The sequence below is a fragment of the Canis lupus genome, chromosome 8, assembly GCF_003254725.2.
Source record: "Canis lupus dingo isolate Sandy chromosome 8, ASM325472v2, whole genome shotgun sequence".
Classification (NCBI taxonomy): Eukaryota; Metazoa; Chordata; class Mammalia; order Carnivora; family Canidae; genus Canis; species Canis lupus.
The window spans coordinates 53,746,792-53,770,335 of record NC_064250.1 but is presented as its reverse complement, the minus strand read 5'-3'; the positions used below and the strand labels follow the sequence as shown (position 1 = coordinate 53,770,335).

Genomic DNA, 23,544 nt, shown 5'->3' with positions numbered 1-23,544 from the left:
GGGAGTCCCTTGTCTGCCACAGCAGCTCCACTGTGTTCCTTACCACTTTCTGCTTTATCATATTCATCCCAGACTGGCCCACTTGCTGTGCCTCAGGGCTCCTCAGGCAAAGTCGATGTCTGATTCATTATTAGATCACCCCAAACACATTGCCTGTAATAGTATCAGTAAATATTTGACTGAAAGACAAAAGTCAATAGTGAGGAGACAGTTCCCCAAGGCCCACATGACTCAAGTTCAGGTTCAGCCAAAGCTCATTGAGCATCTGCTGTTTACTAGGCACCATCAGATACTTCTACATACATTGTCTCATCTGAAGCTCATTACAGTTCTCCCCTCCTCACACTAACTTCTAGTTAAAACCTTCCCAAGGAGCAGCCTGGGTGGCTCAGCGGTTTAGCGCCACCTTCAGCCCAGGCCGTGATCCTGGAGACCCAGGATTGAATCCCACATCAGGCTCCCTGCATGGAGCCTGCTTCTCCCTCTGCCTCTCATGAATGAATAAATAAATAGAATCTAAAAAAAAAAAAAAAAAACCTTCCAAAGGTTCCATGACTTCTTCAACAGCTGCCTGCCTCCCTTCCTGTCACTGATGGAGCTCCACCACCTCTTGGTCTGATGTCTCACTCAGCCCTGCTGTTGCTGATGATCCATCGATGGTCAGAGCTTTCTACCCTGCTCCTTTGGCTTTCATTCATTCACTCGCTAGCTAATGCATTCATACCCTCCACCCTGAGCCGTCTTACAGTTTTCAGCCCTTGCTGCTGGTGACGAAATAGTCCTGGCTTCTCTATCTGTATAGTGTGCTCCTTATAATTCCTTATCCTGAGGGATTCTGATTGCCCTGCTCTCTCTGTAGCTCTAATTTCCTGAACCTTGGGAAGACTGGCACAACCCCCATTCCCCTGCATTACTTTCATGTCCCTTTTGAGCTGCTGTCATTCAATACTTTTAGATGAACCTCCAGGGCCTAATTGTACCACTGTCTCCCATTCATGCACATCACACAGCTGACTTTGGCCCTTGACTTATATCCTCTCCAAGCCTGTCTTTCCCTTAATAATATTTCCAGTCTTCTGGAGTCATGGTATAGTGAATGAGCATGGACTAGGAGTCAGAAGAGCTCATTTGGAGTCCTTGCTCTCCAGTTTAGCAGTGCTAAGACTTTGGGAAGTCACCTTGCCCCTGTAAGCCTCCGAGAACATCTAGCACACGGTGATAGCGATACACACTCTACCTGACTACCTCAAAGGGTTTATTGAGAAATAAAGTGAAGTATGCAATGTCAAGTTACCTTACAAACCATGAACATTTTGTAGATATCAGCTATTACTGGAAATTGCCCTATTAGCTATCCTACGGCATGCCAACCTTTGGATTTCATTTGCAGCTGGAACTTCTCTGGGTGATTTTCTGACCTCACTTGCTTTCCAACCCATGCTGGACCCCAAAGGCAGTTTTTTTCTTCAATACTCTACCAGTAGCCTTAGAATTCTTTGACTCCTTGACCTTCCATCATACCCATTGGACAGTTGTCAGTCCTGGGTGACACCTTCCAGATCTTCCTGTGCTGCTGAGCTCTGCTAAAAACCAGTCTTGAATTGACTCTATTGCTCATCAAGAACCTTGCTTCTTCAAGTACCACTTCCTTGCATATTGTAATCTCTTTCCCCTATCCCTAAATTCTCTCTCCTAAATATACTTCATTAATTCCTACTTTTTTTTTTTAAGATTTTTATTTATTTATTCATGAGAGACACAGAGAGAGAGGTAGAGACACAGGCAGAGGGAGAAGCAGGCTCCATGCAGGGAGCCTGATGTGGGACTCGATCCCGGGTCTCCAGGATCATGCCCTGGGCTGAAGGCGGCACTAAACCGCTGAGCCACCAGGGCTGCCCAGTTCTTACTCTTAACAAAAGTTTGTTCAGTCTCATGTTGACATTTTTTGAAGGACCTGCTTTGATTAAGTTTCAAGTCCTAGTATAAATTTTGGCAGGACTGACTCCATAGTAAGTCCAAGAATATTATTTATGAAGCTTGTGAAACCCATATGCGTGGTCTGAAATCCTGGTCTTCCTCCAATTTACATCTTCCCCCTCCCTCTAGCATCTCCTTTGTAGATGCAGGATTTTTCATGTGGCAACAGGACTGACAGTCCAGCTATGTCCACAGTACCAAGAGAAAGAAGAGCTCTTGAGAAGTGAAACGGGCTGTTCTTCATGCAGAATCTTCTCCCATCTCTCCAGACCATCCCTGCACATCTCATTAGATGGAGACAATAGGAAACATTGGGGTAGAAAGGGGCATACTTGGTCAACTTTTAGGACTTTCTTTCTTCCAGTTCTTATTCTCTTTTTCCTTGCCTTTCCATTGCTACAGAGACTTGGTTCTTGGATTGTGTCTTAGAGAGTGTCTCTAGTCAGTCTTCATACGGGGAAAGGCTCACCATTTTTAGTGCTGACTTGTAGTTAAAATTGGCAGCAAGTCCTTTAGGGGAGGGGAGAAAGACATTTTTTTCCCCTAGTTTTATTGAAAAATAGTTAACATACATCACCGTGTAAGTGTAAGAAGTACCGCATGATGGTTTGATGTACATAAATTGTGAAATGCATACTACAGTAAGTTCAGCTAACATCCATCTTCTCGTATAAAAGGAAGAAGAAAGAAGATTTTCTCTTTGTGATCAGAACTCTTGGGATCTGCTCTCTCAGTAACTTCCTGTATGAGTGGTGTTAGTTCTTCTCACCGTGTTGTGCATTACATCCCTACCACTTACTGTAGCAGTGAGATACATGGCTTGGAAGTGGCAGCACGTCTTTGTTAGAAGAGCAGCCTGGCTCCCTGTGGCGGCCCACGGTTGCTGTCGGGTGTTTCCAGACTCCTGGTGTGTTTGTTCTTCACCAGTCCTCCCTCTGCTCTGTCTCTGCCTTCTGCCTGCCACTACTTCCTTGCACTGCCTCCCTTGTGGAAGTAACAACAGCCCCCGTGCTTCAGATCTCTGCAAGACACCTCCTGCTTTCCTTCCAGATGCCCACAAAAGGCATTTGCTGGAAGATGGCAGTCAGGCAGCTAAGCCTTTGAGCCCAAGGAGGTCCAGGCCTAAAAAAAGCACCATCTGTATTAGTAGCACAGTGAGAGCCATGACCTGCAACCTTCCCCTTCTGCCCATTGGGGACCTTGAGGAACTTCTCTCGGAAGTTTGGTTTTGTTAGGCCCAAGGGCTGGGAGAAATCTGGTCACCTTCCCTAAGGGCTTATAGCCTCATATAAGGCTATGGCCCATATGGGCCTCATATATGTTTATGGCCCATTTTATTGCTGACTTTTGGGTTCAAAGGAGGATCTGCTGTGTTGTTTGAGAATAAAAATCAGTCTTTTTCAGACTGCCTTGGAGTTTCTTCCCAGGGAACATGACAGGCCAAATCTTCATTAAGCTGTTGAGGAATGAAGGAGGGATGGGCTCCATTTCTCCCTTCCACAGTGGCTGGACAGATGTCAGGCTAGGCTGTGTGGGCTCCTGGGAGCCTTTTGTTTGGTTTCTATGGCTGTCACCTCAATTAGCTGCCTGTGCATGTAGAGGAGGGACGATGCAGCTTTTCAACTTACTTTGGTGGCTGCAGCAGGGCTCTCTTTTTCTCCTCTGTCCAAGGCTGGAGATACGCAAAGAGACCAACTTGGTAGGATCATTTGAGTCTCCATTCAAAAATCATTGCTTCACTGGTGAGCAGTGATGGCTTCGGTGTGGAAGAAACATGGCTACGGCCTATCGGTTTTGCTTGCTCCTGGTTCTGTCCGCATATCCCGCAGAAAGTCTTTGCTGGACTCACTAAAGGCATGAGATCCAATCCTAGCTGTGCCCTTTCTGGGGAGTTCCCCAACCACTGAAACAGGTGTGGGGTGACCTGGGAGGGCCTCTGAATGTAATAAACAAGAGTAGATGTAAAGAGCCCAGCACAGTGTCTGGCACGTAATAACTCCAACCCACATTTCCAAAGGTGTGTGGGGCCGAATCCTCCCCGTTGCTTCCAGCAAGTATTCGAAGCATCTGTGGCTGCCACAATGGAACAATAAAATTCTAAACTCACTGAGAAGGCTTTTATCTGCTTCAGGCATCAGTTGTACACATGCGCGCACTGACACACACAGGCTCACATCTGTCTCCTGGGCACCGATGCCTCTGATGCCTCGTAGGTGGATCCTTTCGTCCCACTTGCATGTTTTGCTCTATGGTCTAGGTGGTGCCATTTCAGGGTGGACCAATAGGAAATGATTAAGCAGACCCTAACAATGAGCAGGACGCTAAGTCACAGTCTCTTCTGCCTCTCTCTTTGCCCTAACATAACCCCCGGGCAACTTGTCATGGCTTGTTTTCCAGAAAGATGGAGAGAAGTCAGTTGCATAGTTCCGTCTGCAAGGCCAGCTAATCCTGGGGCATGGTGGGCTTTTGAGTGGGTGCTAACAGATGGTATAAAGGGAAATAATTCCTGCCCTGGGGGAGCTAATCTGGGAAAATAAAACTAGTGCATCTGAAATAATTAGTTACCAGTTAAGTGTGAAATCATGTGTTACTGACCCTGTGTTAGTGTGCAGTGCGGTGGGGATAAATTAGAGAGCAGGGCTTTCTCCCCAGGTGCCTAGCACATTGCCTTGTGGAAGGATTGAGCAGAGTTGCAAATATATACACATGTGCTCATTAAGTAAGTAATAACAAAACAGCTGCGTGTGACAGCATTCCCAACATCTTTTAAAAAAAATTAGATCTGAGGGCACCTCATTGGCTCAGTGGTTGAGCATCTGCCTTTGGCTCAGGTCGTGATCCTGGTGTCCTGGGACTGAGTTCCGCATCAGGCTCCCTGCAAGGAGCTGGCTTCTCCCTAGCCTATGTCTCTGCCTCTCTCTGTGTGTGTCTTATGAATAAATAAATAAAGTCTTTAAAAAAAAATTAGATCTGAGTTTTAATCTTAAGCATTTTACCGTAAAACATTATAACGTTAAAAGACATTTTGAGGAAATAGAAGAAGCCGTCCCTAATTCCACATCCCTAATGCAGTTAACTTATCAAAGACTGGAGCTCATTTTTAGTTTCTCCAGTGTCTAGCCCAGTGCCCAGCACACAAAGGGGGCTCAGTGAATGTTTGTGAATGCTGCCCCCCACCACACACACCACTATTTTGTATCCTAGATATCCAGCCAGCGGTTTTGTAAAGGGTACCAAGCCAGGCTCTCTACTCCATCATTGCACTGACTTCTCACAGTGTGAGGGATGGTATGCTGAGGCTCGGCTTGGTTAGGCGAGTAGGGTAGTGCTTGGGGGCATCACTGTTAGACCGTAGAGCCTTCCTAAGATACAGTAAGGAGAGAAAGGCAGGTGCCTAGGCTGGAGTGCTTCCCCCGCCATGCCTGCCCAGACAGCATTGCGTCCCCTTCCTCCCACTGCCAGACTCCACAAGGAGCATGCTTATTCCCAAAGTATCATTGTCAACAAGTTCCATGACTTCTGCCTCCCTGCTTTTCAGGTAAAGCAGGCTTACCTGTTGGTACTTGTATAGCTTTGAAGAGTCAGTCATAGATTCAGTTGATGTAAGATGAATTAAAACAGATCAGGTTCTCATGTTTAGGATCTCCCCCCTCCTTTGCTGTCTTTCTCACTAGACAGTTGAAGCCACACGGAGGGTGATGGGTCTATAGCATTGGTCTCAGTTTACCGGACGTATTGGTTTCCTAGGGCTGCCATAACAACTTATCACAAACTGGGTGGCCTACAACAAGAGAAATTTATTCATAGTTCTGGGGGCTACAAATCCTAAACAATGTGTCAGTAGGGCCATGTTCCCCCAGACAGCTATAGGAAAGAGTCCTTGCCTCTTCCAGCTTCTAAAGTGGTTACTGGCAATCCTTGCCATTTCTTGGTTTATGGCTTCACCCTGTCTTTTTCCCCTGTGTATCTTGATGACTTTGGTCCCTTCCTAAAAGGACACCAGTCATTGGATTTAGAGCCCACTCTAATGCAGTAAAACCTCATCTTAACTTGACTACATTCTCAAAGACTTATTTCCAGATAAAGTTACATTCACAGATCTGGGGCTTAGGACTTCAGCTCACATTTTTGTGGGACACAGGTGAACCCATTCCACTGAATGAGCCCTTAATGCACTTCATGTCATGTCAAATATGACAGTACTGGTATATTTTTATTTTGGTAAAAATCAATGTCTTCTTGTAGTTGAGGTCATGCTCACCTCTCTTGTCCTAACCCCGTGGGTTACTAATGGTACTTATTTTTAAAAGAGCCAAATGGAATAATTACCCTGGGAGCAAATAATTCCCTTTTCCATTCCTGCATAAATTCATGAGAGAACTTTTTGTATCCCCAGCATCTTGAAATATTGAAGCATCATCAGCTGGGGACACAGTAAAGTCAATCAAGTACTATATTTATTCACTCCGCATTTATTGAGCTACTGCTGTTTGCCAGGCACCGTGCTAATTATGGAGGAGACAATAGTGCAGTTAGTAGTAACTGTAATTTCTTGAGCATCTACTATTTTTCAGACACTGGAACAGGCTCTTTGCATACTTTATCATGCATCCTCACAGAAGTCATACGGTAGGAGTTATTATCCCTACTTTATAGATGAGAATATTGAGGCTAAGAATGCCAAAATCCTTGAGCAGAATCCTAGAGCTCACAATTGAAAGAATCACATTTGAATCTGAATGATGTACTGTGGACCAGTCCTTCTCTACCCTTTTTTTTTTTCTTCTCTACCCTTTGAAGGTTTCTGAATACTGTTTCCCAGTTGCTTCCTCCAGAAATCTAATTGGGCCATTTTTTAAAAAATTAAACTTTAAAATTCTTTTTTCAAGATTAGTGAGATATGTAGAATAGAAAGGAACTGATACATTGTCCCACACTTTATGGTCAAAAATAGAAGTAGGAAGTACATGCTTTCATTTCTATCAATATAAACTTTTAATAATAATAATAATAATAATAATAGCATCCTAATTAATCAATGGGGAAATAATGGGAGAAAATCATCGTTTTCTAGTCCCCATGAAATAATATCTAGACACTGATTCTCAACAGCTGCTAAGTGCCCAAAACCAGAGGTTATCAAATAGGAGTTACTTCCTGATGGAAGTACATAAGAACGCCTATCAACTATTCTATCTAAAAATCAAATAATGAATTTGATCAAGTCCCTAGATCTAATTGTGAATTCACAAGAAATATAGGGGCAGAGGAACATATTAAATCACACCAAATCAAAATGTGATTGTGGGACAATCTGTATGATAAAAGAATTTTATCCAATAAATTGCATGGAAAAACATAAAGGTGGAAAAAGAAGCTTTAGATGAAAAAAAGACAATATTTATAAATCAGTTGCCTAATTGTTTGAACAAAGTACCAAAAAAAAAACAATCTTTAACAGATTTGGAGAAATTTAAATACTGACAGGATATTGGATATTAAGTAATTATAGTTCCCTTTTGGATGTCATAATATTTTGGTTATGTTTAACACACAGAATCCTTACCTTTTAGAGATAGATGCAAAAACGTTTATAGATAAAATGATATGATCCTGGGAATTTGCCTCAAGATAATCCAGAGCAGGTAAAAAAATAGGTGAAACAAGATTTGAATGACTTGGTAATTATCAAAGCTGGTGATGTATATGTGGAGGTTTGTTTCACCTTTGTCTCCACTTTTATCTATGTTTCAAATTTTTTATAATAAAAAGTTTAAAAATAGTTTTTATAATTATGCTAAAAGTAAGTAGTTCAGAAGGTCTGATAAAGCAGGAAGAATGGAGGAAAATAAGGAAAATGTTTTCCCCTGAAAATAATCTGGTCCATTTTCTGCTAGCATTGCGCTCACCTGCTAGTTAGTATCCTGATGGACCTACCTTGGAAACAGCTGCTGAGTAGGCCATGGATCATGAACAGCAGAAACAACTTGGTTCCACTTTTAAAGCAATTACCACGCTCCACCACCAACACATTTAGAGAGCCAGATGCAGTGATGGTCACTACCTGATATTTATGTGGTGCTCAGCTGTTTACAAAATGTTTTACAGTTAATCTTCAATCACAGCCTTACGAGGTAGATGATATTTTCCTCATTCAAGAGACCAGGAAACTGGAATTCTGACCTAGGACTTCATCAGAACATAAGTAGACTGACCCAAGCCCTGTGTTGGATACAGTCGAGCACTGTTGTTCCCTCCCAGCTCCTAATGGCTGAGTAGCCAAAGCAAGCATTTAATGTCTTTTTTTTTTTTAAAGATTTTATTTATTTATTCATGAGAGACACACAGAGAGAAAGGCAGAGACACAGGCAGAGGGAGAAGCAGGCTCCATGCAGGGAGCCTGATGTGGGACTCGATCCCCGGTCTCCAGGATCACACCCTGGGCCGCAGGCGTCGCCAAACCACAGCACCACCAGGGCTGCCCCATTTAATGTCTTTTAAATGTGCGTGTATGTCAGAGCAGGGCTGCACTATCTGTACCTGCTGTAGACTTCTTTCTGCAAGGATGGTCACTGCTGAATGTAGTTGAGAATAAGAAATAATGCATTGGACATTAACAGGATAAGGGGACAAATACCCCCAAATGAATAAGCTCCTCCTGTATTCTCGGTAGAGAGGTATAGTCTAAGCTGGGTGTGAGAGTCAGAGCTGGAGGAAAAAGAGTTAGGTCCATGCCTTTTTTTTTTTTTTTTAAACCCTTAGCATAAAATGCATAGTGTCCACTCAGCTAAATCCACAGTAAAGAAATATGAATCTCTCTTCTTCTCTCAGTCTGCCCCTCTCACCTTCCAGGCTTTCCTTACTTAAGAAGGTAGATGAGGAGGGGGAAAAAAATGAGAGAGAGAGAGAGAGAGAGAGAGAGAGAATGAGTTTGGCAGGAGGATCACATCAAAGCATAGGCATCCTGAATCAAAGCTAAGGAGGCCTGGAATGATGTCTCAAACTATAAAGATGCTTCTGCTACCGTGTTAAGGGGAAAAGTGCCCAGTGGATTAATTTTGAAGACTTATGGTTTTTACAGAAAAATATATTGAGAGAATAAGCTAGTATCGATTCATATTATCCCTAGAGAGTTTTTATAAGAGAAATGAGTCAGTCAAACCATTCCTCAAATGACCTTTTAAATTCTAAGGCAAGGAAAGCTACTTCTAATTAAATGTTCAGTGCTTGTTCTAACTTGTATATTATGTCAGATTTGTGATATAGTATCTTTTGCGTATACATATAGAGATGTTGGAGTCCCTTAAGCAATCGTATGGGGTTGAAATGTATGCACCTTTAAAAATTATTTCATGGGTGAGACAGTGTGACAATCCTACAAGGTATGTACTGTTAGAGAAGACCCACATATTTTCTCGATTTGATTTCCTTGATAGTAAAAAGGAGGGGTTGTAGGAGCCAATCTCTCAAAATCTTTGAGCGATGGAACCTCATTTTTTTTTTGAATGATTATAAGATTTGTTGTAGTTTTGTTGTAGTTCTGTATTTATAAGATTTTAGCCAAGGTGAGGTTTTGGAACAGAATGCCTAATAATGACATTATTCTTAAGGGAAAAATGTGATCCATTTTATAATGCCAATTTGAGAAGTACATTGTGGCAACGATCAGGGTTGCTGACATCACGTTTACTTAATACAACTTCAAGCATTTGTTGTGAACTTATGTGCAGGATATGCAGGTTGAGATGGCTCTTTCAATCTCCAAGTGGGCTAATGGGTAATACCTACTTCACAGGATCGTTGGGAGCAAGGCTTAGTCAAATTAATACACAGAAAGCATTAAGAAAAGTGCCTGACACAGAGTAGCTGCTCAATAAATGGTGGCTGGAGTGTCATTGTCATCATTGTTATTGATCCTTATAACAACCTGTGATATTTTAGATCCTTCCCATTATAAACATGAATATCAAGTGTGGAGGTTACTACACAGAGCTAGAAGGGGGGGCTGGGCATTCTGATGGATTGTGACTCACATAGGGGACCCTTTTATAAAGCACTAATTCCTTATTATAGATCTACCTTTTACTTTTCGTGGCTCTGATTTATCAGTAGCAATTCTCTATTCTGATATGGAAAATTTCAACTACATTAAGATTTTTTAAGTACCAAATAACATATCATGGATATGCTTTAATCTAGATGTGTTATTTTTAAAAGGGTGTTCATGTATGCTTCATATGTATAAAAATTTCTAAAGCAGATTCCTAAGAAATTCCTGACAGTCCCATTCTGAATTCAAAAAAGGCTTTGGGAAAGGATACATGGCACAAGGGGACATGGCACAATAAGTCCTGGGCTTGGAGATTCACAATATATGTTAGTATGCTAAAGATTGTGAAAAGCTACCAAAAAGAAACCTATACAGAATATTCTTCTTAACCATTGTTATACCTGTTAATATCCTGCAGAATTATATTTCATGGCATATCAGTATTGGAACTGATATAAAAATGTAAGAAAAGGTAACCTAGCCTTAGGGGTCAACTACAAGTGGAAAAAAAGATGACTAGTTCTTCAGGAATTGTGGGTGACATACCTGGTGGTGTGGTGTGATGAGTCTGGGTCTTAGATTCAGGCAGACCTGGATCTTTCACTCCCCAGCTGGCTGAGCCCTAGTCAGGTTACCTAACCCCCTAGTCTCAGTATGCTCACATGTGAAAGAAGAAGAAGGATACCGCCCTCATAAAGGCATTTGCAGGATTAAATGAGAGAAGCACCTGGTCTATAGGAGTTAGTTCCCTCCTCCTCACCCTTGGCTCCATCTCTCCATCTCCTTCTGCTGAAATACAGACACATTGCTGAAGGATCCCGCCATTTATAAAAGCCTTCATTTCAGGATTTAGCAGAGGCTAGGCTATCAGGTAACAAGTTCTTGCATCTTCATTGGGAATCTTTTTCTAAAATCGTGATCTCTGGATACCTCTTTCAAGAATGTGTCTTGTGTCCAAGAGAAGGTTCACCAACTCTGGGAGACTGTTGAGAATCCTGTTTTCTAAAAGTTAGAGCCAAAAAAAAAAAAAAAAAAAAAGAGAAATTCTTTGTCTAAATCATACCCAGGGTTACCTGCTCTGGGCCTTTCCAGGATCTGCACTGAGGTTGCTTGCCCCTTGCTCTTATTTCCTATGCCAGTGTTAATGCTCAGCCACGGTGGAAACAAATTTCAGGGTTAAATTTAAAAGCATGTGCAGCACTAAAGCATTGCCTTTTCAAAGTAACCTTTGCACAAAGCTCTTGGAATCTAATTACCCGAGTGTTATTTGCCTCCCCCAAAATACCCGTGCTTGTGCAGATTGAGTTTAAAGTTCAGGAAGTATTAACAAAAGGAATCAGAAGCAAGATCTCAGGCACAGCCTCTGAAGAATCTCCCTGTCTGTGCCTGGCCTCTCCCTCCTCCTGGGTGTGCCCGCCTGGGAAGGCCAGTGAGTAACCTGCACATTTTTTTTTCCATCTTGGCCCTTCCCACCCAGACGAGAGGACGGAGTGGCAGACAGGCAGGCAGACGGCGGTGAGTCCTGTTCAAGCATGCACGGAGCATACCTCTACCTGCACCCAGGGCCTGGACCCCTCGCCACCCTTACCCCACCCCAGGAAGAGCCAGAGCCCCTGCGAGGGTCCGGAGGGGGCCTCTGCTCCCAATGGTAAGGGCTGCCAGCAGCAGGTCCACTTCATTCATTTTATTTGCTTTGGTGTTGGCTTTTCTTTTCAGTTGTGTTTAGATGGGAGACTTTCTGATGGGATTAAAGGTGTTTTGTTTTGTTTTTTTTCTTTGGTTGATTGGTTAGTTCTCAGTAGTCCCAAGACAAAGGGTTGTCTTCCCCCAGCAGGGTTTATTAGAACTTGTAACCTGATAGCCTGGCCTTGAAACAAAACTTAACATACTAATTACTTCTGGTTAGTGTAGTTTACCCTTTTGGCCCTCTTAAAAAAAAAAAAAAAAAAAAAAGAAAAAGAAAAAAAGACTTTACCATATAGGTTTTGAAGGAGGAAAGTGCTAAGTATTGTGGCCATTTTAATACATGGGCACTTGTACTAATTGAAAAGTAGCTTGTTACTATAGCTTTAAAATAGACCAAGATGACGTTTTGTCTCAAAAGGGGCAAACGGAAAAGCTTTTTAGAAGGATTTCAGTGCTGAATGAAAGATGCTAGCAGAGGGGTTTGAATAAGAGAGTTACAAGATAAGTTGGTCTAATTAAATATATATGAACATAGAAGTATTGAAGTCAATCTGTGGTGCTCTGAGAAGAAGAAAGTCAAATTTTCAATGTGGGATTCATGTGGTATTTAAGGGAGAAAACTGAGAGCTTTGTACAGTGTGTTGAGACTTCTTTGAGGGGAGTGTTGGAAGGCAAATGGAGCACGCTGGGAAGCAGGTTTTTTTGCATGGGGCTGGTGCCAAAGACTTCTCCCTCAATTGCTGTGGGTGAGAGTAATTCAAAGTAATCAAGCACTGCATTGTTAACAGGCTTCTGAGTTTCAAATATTTATTCTAAACACAAGCCGTTGATTGCACTGGTATTTGAGGGACTAGAGCGCTGCCTCTGGTTCCTGGCCTAGCCTAGACTTTAGTACCTGGGGAGATTTCAGGAAAAAGGTTGTAGGAAAGATAAAGCTATGTATAATGTGAATTTGATACCACACTATTATAGTGTATTTGAGATGGCCCCGTTTCTTTAGCAGCCACGAGGAATTACACTGTGGTTACGTGAGAGTGTGAGGATGCTGAGCTAAGGGGTTTTATAGGAGAATGGTGCAGAAACTGCAGTAGAAATTGCCCAAAGCTGAGGCACTCCCATGATACATGGGGAAGTTTGCCCTGTGCCCGGGTGTCCCTGCAAATGCAGCATGGCTTCATCCCTGGCACCACTGTGCAGGCAACGTAGGGATTTTCTATGAGAACAACCTGTACTTCACATAGCTAGGTTTTTAGAGCGGCAGTAAAAAATAGCCCTAAAAAGTAGTGTACCAAGGAAGATATGAAGTTGGAGGGACTGTGTGTGCGTGTGTGTATGTATGTTGAAGTGGGGGGAAGGAGCACAAGCAGGATGAAAATCCCCTTCTTAGATTGCATACCCTTTGGGGCACCTGGATGGCTCAGTCAGTCAGGCATCTGCTTTCTGCTTACGTCACCATCCCGGGGTCCTGGTATCGAGCCCCACATCGGGCTCCATGCTCTTTGGGGAGTATGCTTCTCCCTCTCTCCTGCTCCCCTCCTCCACCACTCGTGTTCTCCCTCTATCTCTTGCTCTGTCTCAAATAAATAAATAAAATCTTTAAAAAATTGCATACTCTTCTTCTGGCATTATATCTTTTTCTGAAAAGAAATCAGTAATTCTTCATCGTCATTATCCGCATTTCTGTGCTGATAATGCCAGTAGTTTGCTTTCTTACAATTTTACTTTCCCCTTAGCTAATTAATCAAAAAGCACAGTCTGACTGTAGCCCCATCAGCCAGCTCATTAAAAAACCAAGAATGCCACTTACTTTTTTGCTGAGTGAGCAGAAGATGGGGGTGGGAACCTTTCTGGTGATTTTTACCTGGCGATGTGAGATTTATATTTGTGACTCTGTTCAGTTGTGATTGAAAAACAAGCAGATGCCACTCCAAGCGCCCATGGAGTTAACAGCACTGATAGCAGTTCTAGCCTTTGTGAGCGTTTACAGTTTGGTTACTACACGTTCAGGTATAAAGCATCACTATCCCATGGGGCGCCTGAGTTGGCACAGTTGTTTAGTGTCTGACTCAGGTCATGATCTCAGGGTCATGGGTTGGAACCCTGTGTCAGGCTTCTCACCCAGCAGGGAGTCTGCTAGTGATTCTCCATCTGCCTCTGCCACTTGTGCCCTCTCTCTCTCTCAAATAAATAAATCTTTAAAACAAACAAAGAAAAACATCACTGGCCCTGCCATACCTGCTTGACCCCCGGATCCAGTGCCTGGGAGCAGAAGACAGTTTAGAAGAGAGTGGGCAGTGTTTCCTCCTATTGATAGCCTGTTCTGCACATTTTCAGAGCTTTGTAGAGTTTCTTCTCAAACTAAATTAAATGCAATATCTTCTTGAATTTGGCTTTTCTGAGGCATCTGTATGGTGAATTTAGCATTACTTTTCATTTCGTTGTGTTTTTCATGCACTCCTGTGGCTTAGTCTCTTGATCAGTGATATCAAGCAGAGTGAAAATTGGCCATATAAATGGGAACCAAATAGGCACTTAAGACAACCTTGTGTGTGAGCAGCACGTGCTTTCTCCTTGCATTTGACACATTGCTTCAAAGAGCCTCTGGGCATTACCCAGCCCTGGCCACTTCTCTGCCATCCTATGTTTTCTGGTGCTGTGATTCTTTTCCCTACCACCCCCTGCTGTCCCAAACTACACAAATAGGTGTTTAGAGAATTTAAGTAGAAATAACCAAAAAAATAAATAAATAAAAAATAGAAAGCAACACCTTAGTTGTAAGGATGCTGTAATAACTCCTGCTGCATTCCAGCCAGGCTACATACATCTTAGGGTGTGAGTAGAGGACAAAGTCGTGGATTCAGGCACTGTCCTTTCTGAGCACTTTCTAAGTAGGTACAGTGAAGCATGGTGAGTGAAATGGGGGAGTGGAGGGAGTGAAGCAGCTGGAGGCTAGAATATAATTAGCCTCAGCCTATAATCTTCAGTAAGCGCCAGTTTCCTGCTCCTCGGGGCTAGTGTGTTATTTTTTTCCTGCAATATTCCTTACGCATTGGTCCTCCTATTAATGCTGTGGAGTCCTTTGCAGGATGTAGCTCAGATCATTTAGTCACATTCATCTGTAGGCACATCCTATAAAAGAGGAGACATGGCAGAGAGACTCGCCCTGAACAAGTCCTCCTAAGGATTGCATGTCATCCACATCATCTTTAAGAACCTCAAAGGATGAGTGAAATAAGTCCATCGGAGAAGGACAAACATTGTATGATCTCATTCATTTGGGGAATATAAATAATAGTGAAAGGGAATAAAGGAGAAAGGAGAAAAAGTAAGTGGGAAATATCAGAAAGGGAGACAGAACATGGAAGACTCCTAACTCTGGGAAACAAACTAGGGGTGGTGGAAGGGGAGGAGGGCGGGGGGTGGGGGTGACTGGGTGGCGGGCACTGAAGTGGGCACTTGACAGGATGAGCACTGGGTATTATTCTGTATGTTAGGAAATTGAACACCAATAAAAAATTTATTATTAAAAAGAACCTCAAAGGATGATAAATAGTGCAGAGAAGAAATAGATATCTTTTGCTTTCCTTTGAGGCTGAGGTCTTGAGGAATAAGTTAGGTATGTGTATGCAGGCAGGAATAGAAATGAGGAATATCAGATGAAACTTCACCTTAAGGATTGTATAAATTTTTGAGATTAGGTGAAAACTTTGGCCTATACTTAGAAATCGTATTTGGCTTAAGGCAACCTTCTCTCCCTTCAGTTGTATGATAGACTTTGAAGCTAGTCTCTTGTGATAATGACTTTGTAGCTCCTCTTATCAAGAGATAGAGTCTGTTTACCCTGCCCCTGAATCTGGGCTAGGCATTGTAACTTACTCTGGCCAGTAGATTATGCAGAAGTGAAAGTGTGCATAGGTACCAGTCAGTCCCCAGTGTAGGTCTTAAGCGGCCTCATACATTTCTGCTTGCTTACCTAGAATCTAGCCTGGTTACCCTGTGGACACTCCTAGACTCAGTTGCTGTGGCCCAGAGACCCTTGTCTCCCCAGCTGATGGTGATCTTATACCAGATATGTGATTGAGGATATCCTAGACCAGCCAGCTGACCTGACACAAGAGTGGGCCCAGCAGAGATCACATGAGCTGATCCAGAGACTCAGGAGCAATCCTTGAGTGCCTCTTGTTTCAAGCTACTGAGTTTTGGAATGGTTTCTTAGGCTAACAACAGCTAATGAATTCATGTGGTTACCTGGAGATGGTGCATCTATGTTCACATTCTGGTCTGTGTTTGTTTTTTTTTTTAAGATTTTATTTATTTATTCATGAGAGACACAGAGAGAAGCAGAGACACAGGCAGAGGGAGGAGAAGCAGGCTCCATGTAGGAGCTGGATGTGGGACTCGACCCCTGTAACTCCAGTATCACGTCCTGAGCCGAAGGCAGATGCTCAACCCGTGAGCCACCCAGGCGTTCCACACATTTTGATCTGTTAACGTCCTTACAAATGCTTAGTGCAACTCAGCCTAAGAAATTCAGTAGTGCTTGGAGGGGTTCTATAAGATGGGGGGCATTTCCAATTCTTGTGATCATCAGCTTTACTTTTTTTTTTTTTTTAAAGATTTTATTTATTTATTCATGATAATCACAGAGAGAGAGAGGCAGAGACATAGGCAGAGGGAGAAGCAGGCTCCATGCACCGGGAGCCCAACGTGGGATTCGATCCCGGGTCTCCAGGATCCCGCCCTGAGCCAAAGGCAGGCGCCAAACCGCTGCGCCACCCAGGGATCCCCATCAGCTTTACTTTGAGGCCTTTTTAACAACACATGTCTGGGCCTTATGTCAGATTATTCGAATCTGTAATGTAGAAAGCTCTAGTAATTGCCTAGGATTGAAAACCAATAAGCCATTGATCTTGTTGCTCCCTTCCATTACTAAAAGATGCAGAGATTCCAGTTCCTCTGTACTTAGGCAAACAGCACTCCAGTGGTTCAGAGTTCATTACTGATTTGATCTCCTTTGAGCCACATAAGTAAACTTTGTAATCATCTTGGGCAATCTACATTGACCTGATCCTAGATGGGGAAAGTTCACAGGTGCAGATTGATGGCTGCGCTTGTATGTTGTTTACTATGGTATCCCCTGAGATTTAGAACATGGTATAAGTCCATGAATAAGTCTTTGGCATTAAGGATGTAATAGGACCCTGCTTTGAGGACTTTAGAGTCTAATGGGGGAGGAAATATCAGAAATCTACTTGTTACTTAAGAAAGCAAAACAAACAATGTTTTGAACATCAAACTACAGGTGAATTTTTACTCTGGTGCCTGTATCAGTTGTTGCAACAATAATGCTACATTGCAAACAACCACAAAATCTCAGTAGCATACAGTAGTATGTTTTTATTAACCCATCTGTCTGCAGGTTAAGATGGGAAGAATTCCCAGATCTTGGCTTAGTTGGGGGTGGCTTTATTCAACATGTCCCTCAACCTTTCCCTAGGATTGGCTGTTAGCTTAGCTACATTCTCCTCATGGTGATGGCAGGCATAAAAAAGCATAAGCCACAATGAAAAAGCTCATTTCAGGCCTCCGGGTATGTCATTGATCTGTTAACATCTGTTGGTCAAAGGAAGTCACATGGTCAAATCCGTTGTCCAAGGCCAGGGAGATAGAGATTTGCAGAGAGAAACTGCAAAGTCAGGGTGAAGTTATTTCTTTAGATCATACAACATGTTTGCTACCATCATTTCTTTCTCAGGCAAAAAGAAACTAGTTTCCATCTAGTCGGATCATTTGAGACCTTTTCCTAAATCTTAGCCCAGTGTTGCAGTGGTTAAAAGAGATTTGGGTGAAAATCCCTTTCTGATGGCCCATCTGTCCCAGATTGCTTGGTGAAAAACCTTTAGCCTGTGCTCTGGTTGAGATGGGAAACTAGTGTTCTTTTTTTTTTTTTTTTTTTTTAAAGATTTTATTTATCTATTCATGAGAGAGACAGAGAGAGGCAGAGACACAGACAGAGGGAGAGGTAGGCTACCTGCAGGGAGCCCAATGTGGGACTCAATCCTGGGACCAGGATCATGCCCTGAGCCAAAGGCAGACGCTCAACCGCTGAGCCACCCAGGCATCCCTCTAGTGTTCTTAATAGATTGAGCTCCTTAAGTATTCTCCAGGGCAGAAACTGTTTTATAGTGTTACTAAGAATAACAACAGAGTACAGTTAACATTAAACAATAGGAGTTTGAACTGTACAAGTCCACATGTACATGGATTTTTTTACAGTACTATACATGTTTTTTCTCTTCTTTAAAAAAAAAAAAAAGATTTTATTTATTTGAGAAAGAGAGTAAGCACAATCAGGAGGAGGGGCAGAGGGAGAAGCAGACTCCACACTAAAAAGGGAGCCCAACATGGGGCTTGATCTCAGGACCCCAGAGTCACAACCTGAGCCAAAGGCAGACGCTCAACCACTGAGCCACCCAGGTGCTCCTCTTCCTTGTGGTTTTTCTTAAGGAAGGATTTCTTACTCTTAAAGTTCTCAGTAAGGCTTCTGATCAACAGGTTAGGTTACATGATGTGGGGTGTTGGCTCCCCTAACTCCCAGGTTGTTCAAAGGTCGACTGTACTTTATTTCAGGCCACTGATGTATAGGCATTGCTATTGATCATTCTGTGCCTTTGGATCTCCAGAGTGTATCAGATTTACCTCTGAAGAAACTGAGGTACAAAAGATGGTGTAACTTCAATGGAACCACATCTTTTAGCTGTCAGAGATTAGTAACCTGTCCTGTTGGTTTTTCTGCTTTTGCTTGGCAATCTGATCGATGCTGCCTTGTTTTACAAAAAGCATATGAGGATATCATTACTTAATGGGTTTATCTTCCTAAGAAACCCTTCCCTCCTAGTACTTATGTTCCATGGGAAATAAAGAAGTCCAACAAGGAAGTGTTCAATACTATAAGATTTCTGCAATACAGTGTTTGGGAAATTAGCTGGATTATAAGTCCTTTCTAAATTCTCTTTGTTACTGTCTTGACCACAGAAATAAATTGGGGTGGGGACTGTTTAGATAGACGTCCTTGCAGGGTTCTTGTGACTATGCTTCTTACGTGTATTCTCTGAGTCCCTCACCTGCCACTTCTGTTGCCTAGTGACTGTTCAGCGATTGCTTGCCGTGGTTCTCTGACAAACAATGTGATTTCTATTTTATGTGGAAGGCTGATGTGATTAAACAACTCATTTAAACAAATGCTTTGTAGGAGGCATGATATGATTGGAATAGGCATTTTTAGTGGAATTCTTGTCAAATTAGCCATGCAAACAATCAAATAATGACAGTGGCCCTGAATATGTAATCTGCTACAATTAATGTATAAACTGGTTATCTTGGATAAGTTGTTTCCATTCTGATGATGGCTTTGCTGAAAACCTCATGTGTCTCCCATACAGCATGAATGCTGCATTATATGTTGTTATTTGAGCAATGGTTTAATATCCTACCCCTCCTCTTGCTCAGTGCCAAGGGCCATATCTGCATTGTTTACCACTGAAAACCTAGGAGCCAGCATAAAAATCTACATAAATAGATAATGGGTGAATGCACAGGTGAGTGGATGCTAAGACCACAATATCCAGCGCCTGAGACAAGTGTAAGGTTCTTCCCAGGTGATTCTGCCCCCAGCAAGGGGCAATGAAGGGTTAATGTTCTCTTTGGGAGCTGGAGGGATTTGGATATGGATCTCAGCAGAGCGGCTTGAATCACATTCTTTCTGCTACTATAGCAACAGGTTGAGAATTCTGCAGGCTTTATCCCTGCCTCCTGCCTACGTTGGAAATGCCTGTGTGCAGGCGACTTCATTGTCTGGGGGACAATGGTTTTTTTTTTTGTTGTTGTTGTTTTTTGTTTTGTTCTATGATGTTTCAATGAAGCAGCTCCTTTGCAGAGACAAAGAGGCCAACACAAAGGGCTAAGAATCTTGGAGAGGCCGAGAGAGATCTTGTTTTGATTGGAGGGACATTTCCACTCTTTTGTCCCTGGAAGAGGTGTGAAGTGGGGGAGGATTTGAGGTTTAGTGGTAGTCTGTAGTATCTTTTCCTCCCTACTTCAGGAGACCCGCGCTTCAGAGAGACACCCTCTGGCAGCTTTTGGAAACCTTTCTCTTTCTATCTTTGCTTAATAAATAGGGTGGTAGTGAAGCTCTTGGATGATTGCCCATGTTGTGTTCACTTCAAAGTTTGAGAAGCCAGAGTAGCCCAGAATGTAGGTTTCTCCTTCTGTATTCAAGCAGTCCTTCCAGTCAACTCTGCATCTTTGTTGTGTGCTGAGAAGGAAGGGCAAACCGAGTCTGAGGAATGGAAGTGTTAGTCTTCACTTGGCGTAGCAGTGTTGTAAAGAGAGGAATGAAGATGGGGAAGCTGCTGAGGAGAAGTGCTTAGGCCGTATTAGCTTGCCAGGAGGTGTCGCGGGCATTCAGAAACTGCTCTGCCTGTGAACTCTGGGCTGCTTCTCACGTGGGGTTAAGCTTAGAGTTTAAGGCTAATTGTAGTTCCTGTTGGGCTAATGGCTCAAGTCATAGACCTTAAATATCACCTTGGATTGATTGGGCCGCATTGCCACAGTACTGTTTTCACTTTGCACACAGATGGGGAAATCTGCCTGGTTCCCTCTTTGTCCCTGGGTTACAAAAACATTTTGGTTGGAAGTACCCAAACCTATCCAGCCATTCTGCAGAAGCAGAACGAGTTCTTTTATTAAAACTTTGATTTCAGGGGTGACTGGATGGCTCAGTGGGTTAAACTGACTCTTGGTTTCGGCTCAGGTGGTGATCTCAAGGTGGTGAGATTGAGGCATTGGGCTCTGGGCTCCAGGCTGAGCTTGGATTCTCCCTCTCCCTTGCACCTGATTCCTCTCCCCACCCCCATCACCCCTACTTCTCTTGTTTGTGTGCACATGTGTTCTCTCTCTCTCTCAGATAAAACCTTAGACAACTAAAATTTAAAAGTTCGCTTTTAAAAATCTTTTATCACCAACCTACTACATACCATTTGAATATGGGATAAGCTCTTGCTCTTTAAGTCTCAGAGTTCCCTCGGCCCTGCTACTTAAGTCTGGCATGGGCACTGAAACTGCCGTTCTTGTGATATAATCCTGAGGGTTTTAGGCTGGGAGCCAGCAGCCCCTGGGGTCTAGTCCTAGTCCCAGTGGCCTTGAGAAGCTCCTGTGGGGATTTCAGTCCATTGTGTGTGGAATGAAAGATGTGGATAACAATGCTAGCATGTCCTTCACATCTCTCCTACATATAAAAAAAGTGGTACTCCAATTGTTTGACAAGTAGAAAAAAGCCTTTGCTTTGTTGAAGATCTTATAATTTGCAGCTCCCTTTACTCCTCCTCATGCTTCAGGTCTCTTCTTAAGTGTTGCTTCCTCAGGGAAGCCTTTTCCAGACCTATCCCAGGCTAGAGCAGGACTCCAGGCATATGCTCCCTGCTAAGGGTGTTCTCTTATTTCATCACACTTAGCACAGTTTGTAATGATGCATTTCTTTGAGGGGCTGTTTTTTTGTTTTTATCAATTTTCTTTCTCATTCTGAGACTCAGGATTCTGGGAGGCAAGCTCCCAGTCTGGTTTGTTCACCATTGACTTTGCATAGGAGCCACTCAGTAAACATTTGCTGAAGACTCAACAATGCTGCATTAGCCTTTCCGGAGGATACAAAGATGATTCCATGACAGTCTCTGCCCTTAAGGATCTTCAGATTTACTTTTCCTGTTTCTCTATCATCCCACTGCATACCCAAAATAGGCTGCAAGAAATTGAAACAAAAATCCCTGAGCTCTTGTCATTAATCTGATCACGAGATAGGCTTTAGTTTTCCTTGATTGGACTGGTTAGTTTTTTTTGAGACAGAATTCATGAACTGAAGCAAGGTCCTGGACAGAGGTTCTAGGATGGAAGGTGGACTGGATAAAAAAAAAAAGAGAGAAAGAGGGATGGAGAAATAAGGAAGAGAATAAGACAGCAAGAAGAGCATTGAAATCCTAGGGTTCTGTCTTTTAATTAACTTGCCTGTGAGTGTCTTTTTTGACTGATAAGCTTTATAAGGAAGGACATGTTTCTTAAACAGAATTCCCACCTAAAGTGTTGAGTAATGGAAACACAGAGTTTGCAACCGAAAGGTGATCATCAGCACACAAAAAGTTGACCGGGCTCCAGAAATCTCTTTGCATTTTAAAACCAGAAGGATACTGATTTGTAAGAGGATTGGCGGGTTCCTGTAAACCAGTACAGTTATGATCAATACAGGTGTTTGCACCATGAAACTAGAGCTAGCCATTGCACATTTAAGCAGCAAGCCTAGACTAGATGCTGCTGGGAGCGAAAAACAGGAATTCCTTAGGTTGGAGGATGATGGGTATTCATCAACCAGGTACAGGAGGCGTGAAGGGAAGTTGATTGAATTAGAAAATACAATTGCTTTTGGCCTGAGTTTGCAGTTTGTAGGGGGATGACTTAGGGGAGTTTTACTGATTAAGTTTCTACAGAAAGCATGAAATCTCTAGCTTCAAAAAGCCAAATAGCTTCAATTTATCTTGAGAACGGGTATAGGTGGAAAGTATGGACAGTTGAGAGAAGGTAAAATTTCTCTTCTGGCTCCTCTTCTTAGAGAGTTCCACTTTCATGGCAGAGGACAGCCTTTGCCTGCATAGTTGTCCCAGCTTCTGTTTCTCACCAAAACCCTTTGCCTGCCTTTATGCTTGGTCCACTCGGGAGCTTAGATCCCAGTCAGACCATATCCCTCCCAAAGCCATTCCAGGAAGAAAAGAATGACTCAAACAATCACATAATCTCTCTTCTTTATGAGGAGGAAGGAATTTTAGCCAAGAATGCAAGGTGTGCCTGTGGGCTTTGCGCCTACACACCCCCACCCCCACACATGTCCATTCTGCTTTTTCACTTACTTGGACGGAGACAGTATGGTATACCATGTTGGCCAAAGGCCAGGAAATAACTGCGTGAGGTTGACAAGTAGCCAAGACATCAGGCTTATGGGTCTCACTAGGCAATGTTAATTGGCTCCTCCTTCATTTACAAAAATATACTCAACAAAGATAGTATGTGGGAACGTGGTGCTTTCCTATCTGATGTCCCTCTGCGAGTTAGTTCCAAAGAAGGTCTGCTCCAAGCAGTCTCTTGGTTTCCCTAGGAATTTGCCCCTTTCTAAAAGCACTTTCACACAGTTCTTTACAAAGCAAATCCCTTTGTTTTCAGTGGCAAAGCTTCTCTTAAATCTCCACTCTACCACTTCCTACCTGTACAGCTTGGGCATGTTATCCAACCTCTCTGTTGCCTCATTTACTTCATCTTTATGTGGAGTCAATAATGTCTCTCTCATGGGAGACTTGTGGGAAGCAAATAAGATCATCTAAGGAAAGTTTTTGCACAGTGCCTGGCACACAGTGTGCATTTAAAAGTTGTCACTGTTTTTAATCTGACAATGAGATTTCAGCCTATTCTCTTCTTCTTTGCTCCTTCAGGGTTAGAAACACCCCCTTGACATTTGGTAACCCTCAATATCTGGGTTCTATTCTGGTGTGGGGAGAGAAGAGCAGAGCGAGAGAGATGGTTGGGCAGGAGTGAGGTGATGGAGACCTGTGCCCCTGTTCTTCTACTCTTCTTGCATTGCTCTTTCCATTATACCATACTGATTCTTTACCTGTTGATGGCCGGATACAAAGGTAGGTGTTGTGCAGAAAGGAATGTGGATTCAGCTGTGTCTTCTAGGAGGTGGTAATCTGAGTTCTAGATTCTAGTTCTAGGTAATCTAAGTTCTAGTTCTA

General features: G+C 42.9%; 1 protein-coding gene across 6 annotated transcripts in view; it reads left to right on the top strand.

The window, feature by feature from the left end:
• Positions 1-23,544, top strand: part of STON2 (stonin 2) — a 168,240-nt gene that overhangs the window by 95,990 nt on the left and 48,706 nt on the right. For 4 of the 6 annotated variants that reach the window (XM_049113370.1, XM_049113369.1, XM_025443191.3 and 1 more), the window contains one exon: positions 11,505-11,675. The exons of the other annotated variants lie outside the window; for them this stretch is intronic. In XM_049113370.1, coding sequence (XP_048969327.1) covers positions 11,505-11,675 — 171 coding nt within the window. The remainder of the gene's footprint in view (positions 1-11,504; positions 11,676-23,544) is intronic. 6 annotated transcript variants of the gene reach the window in all.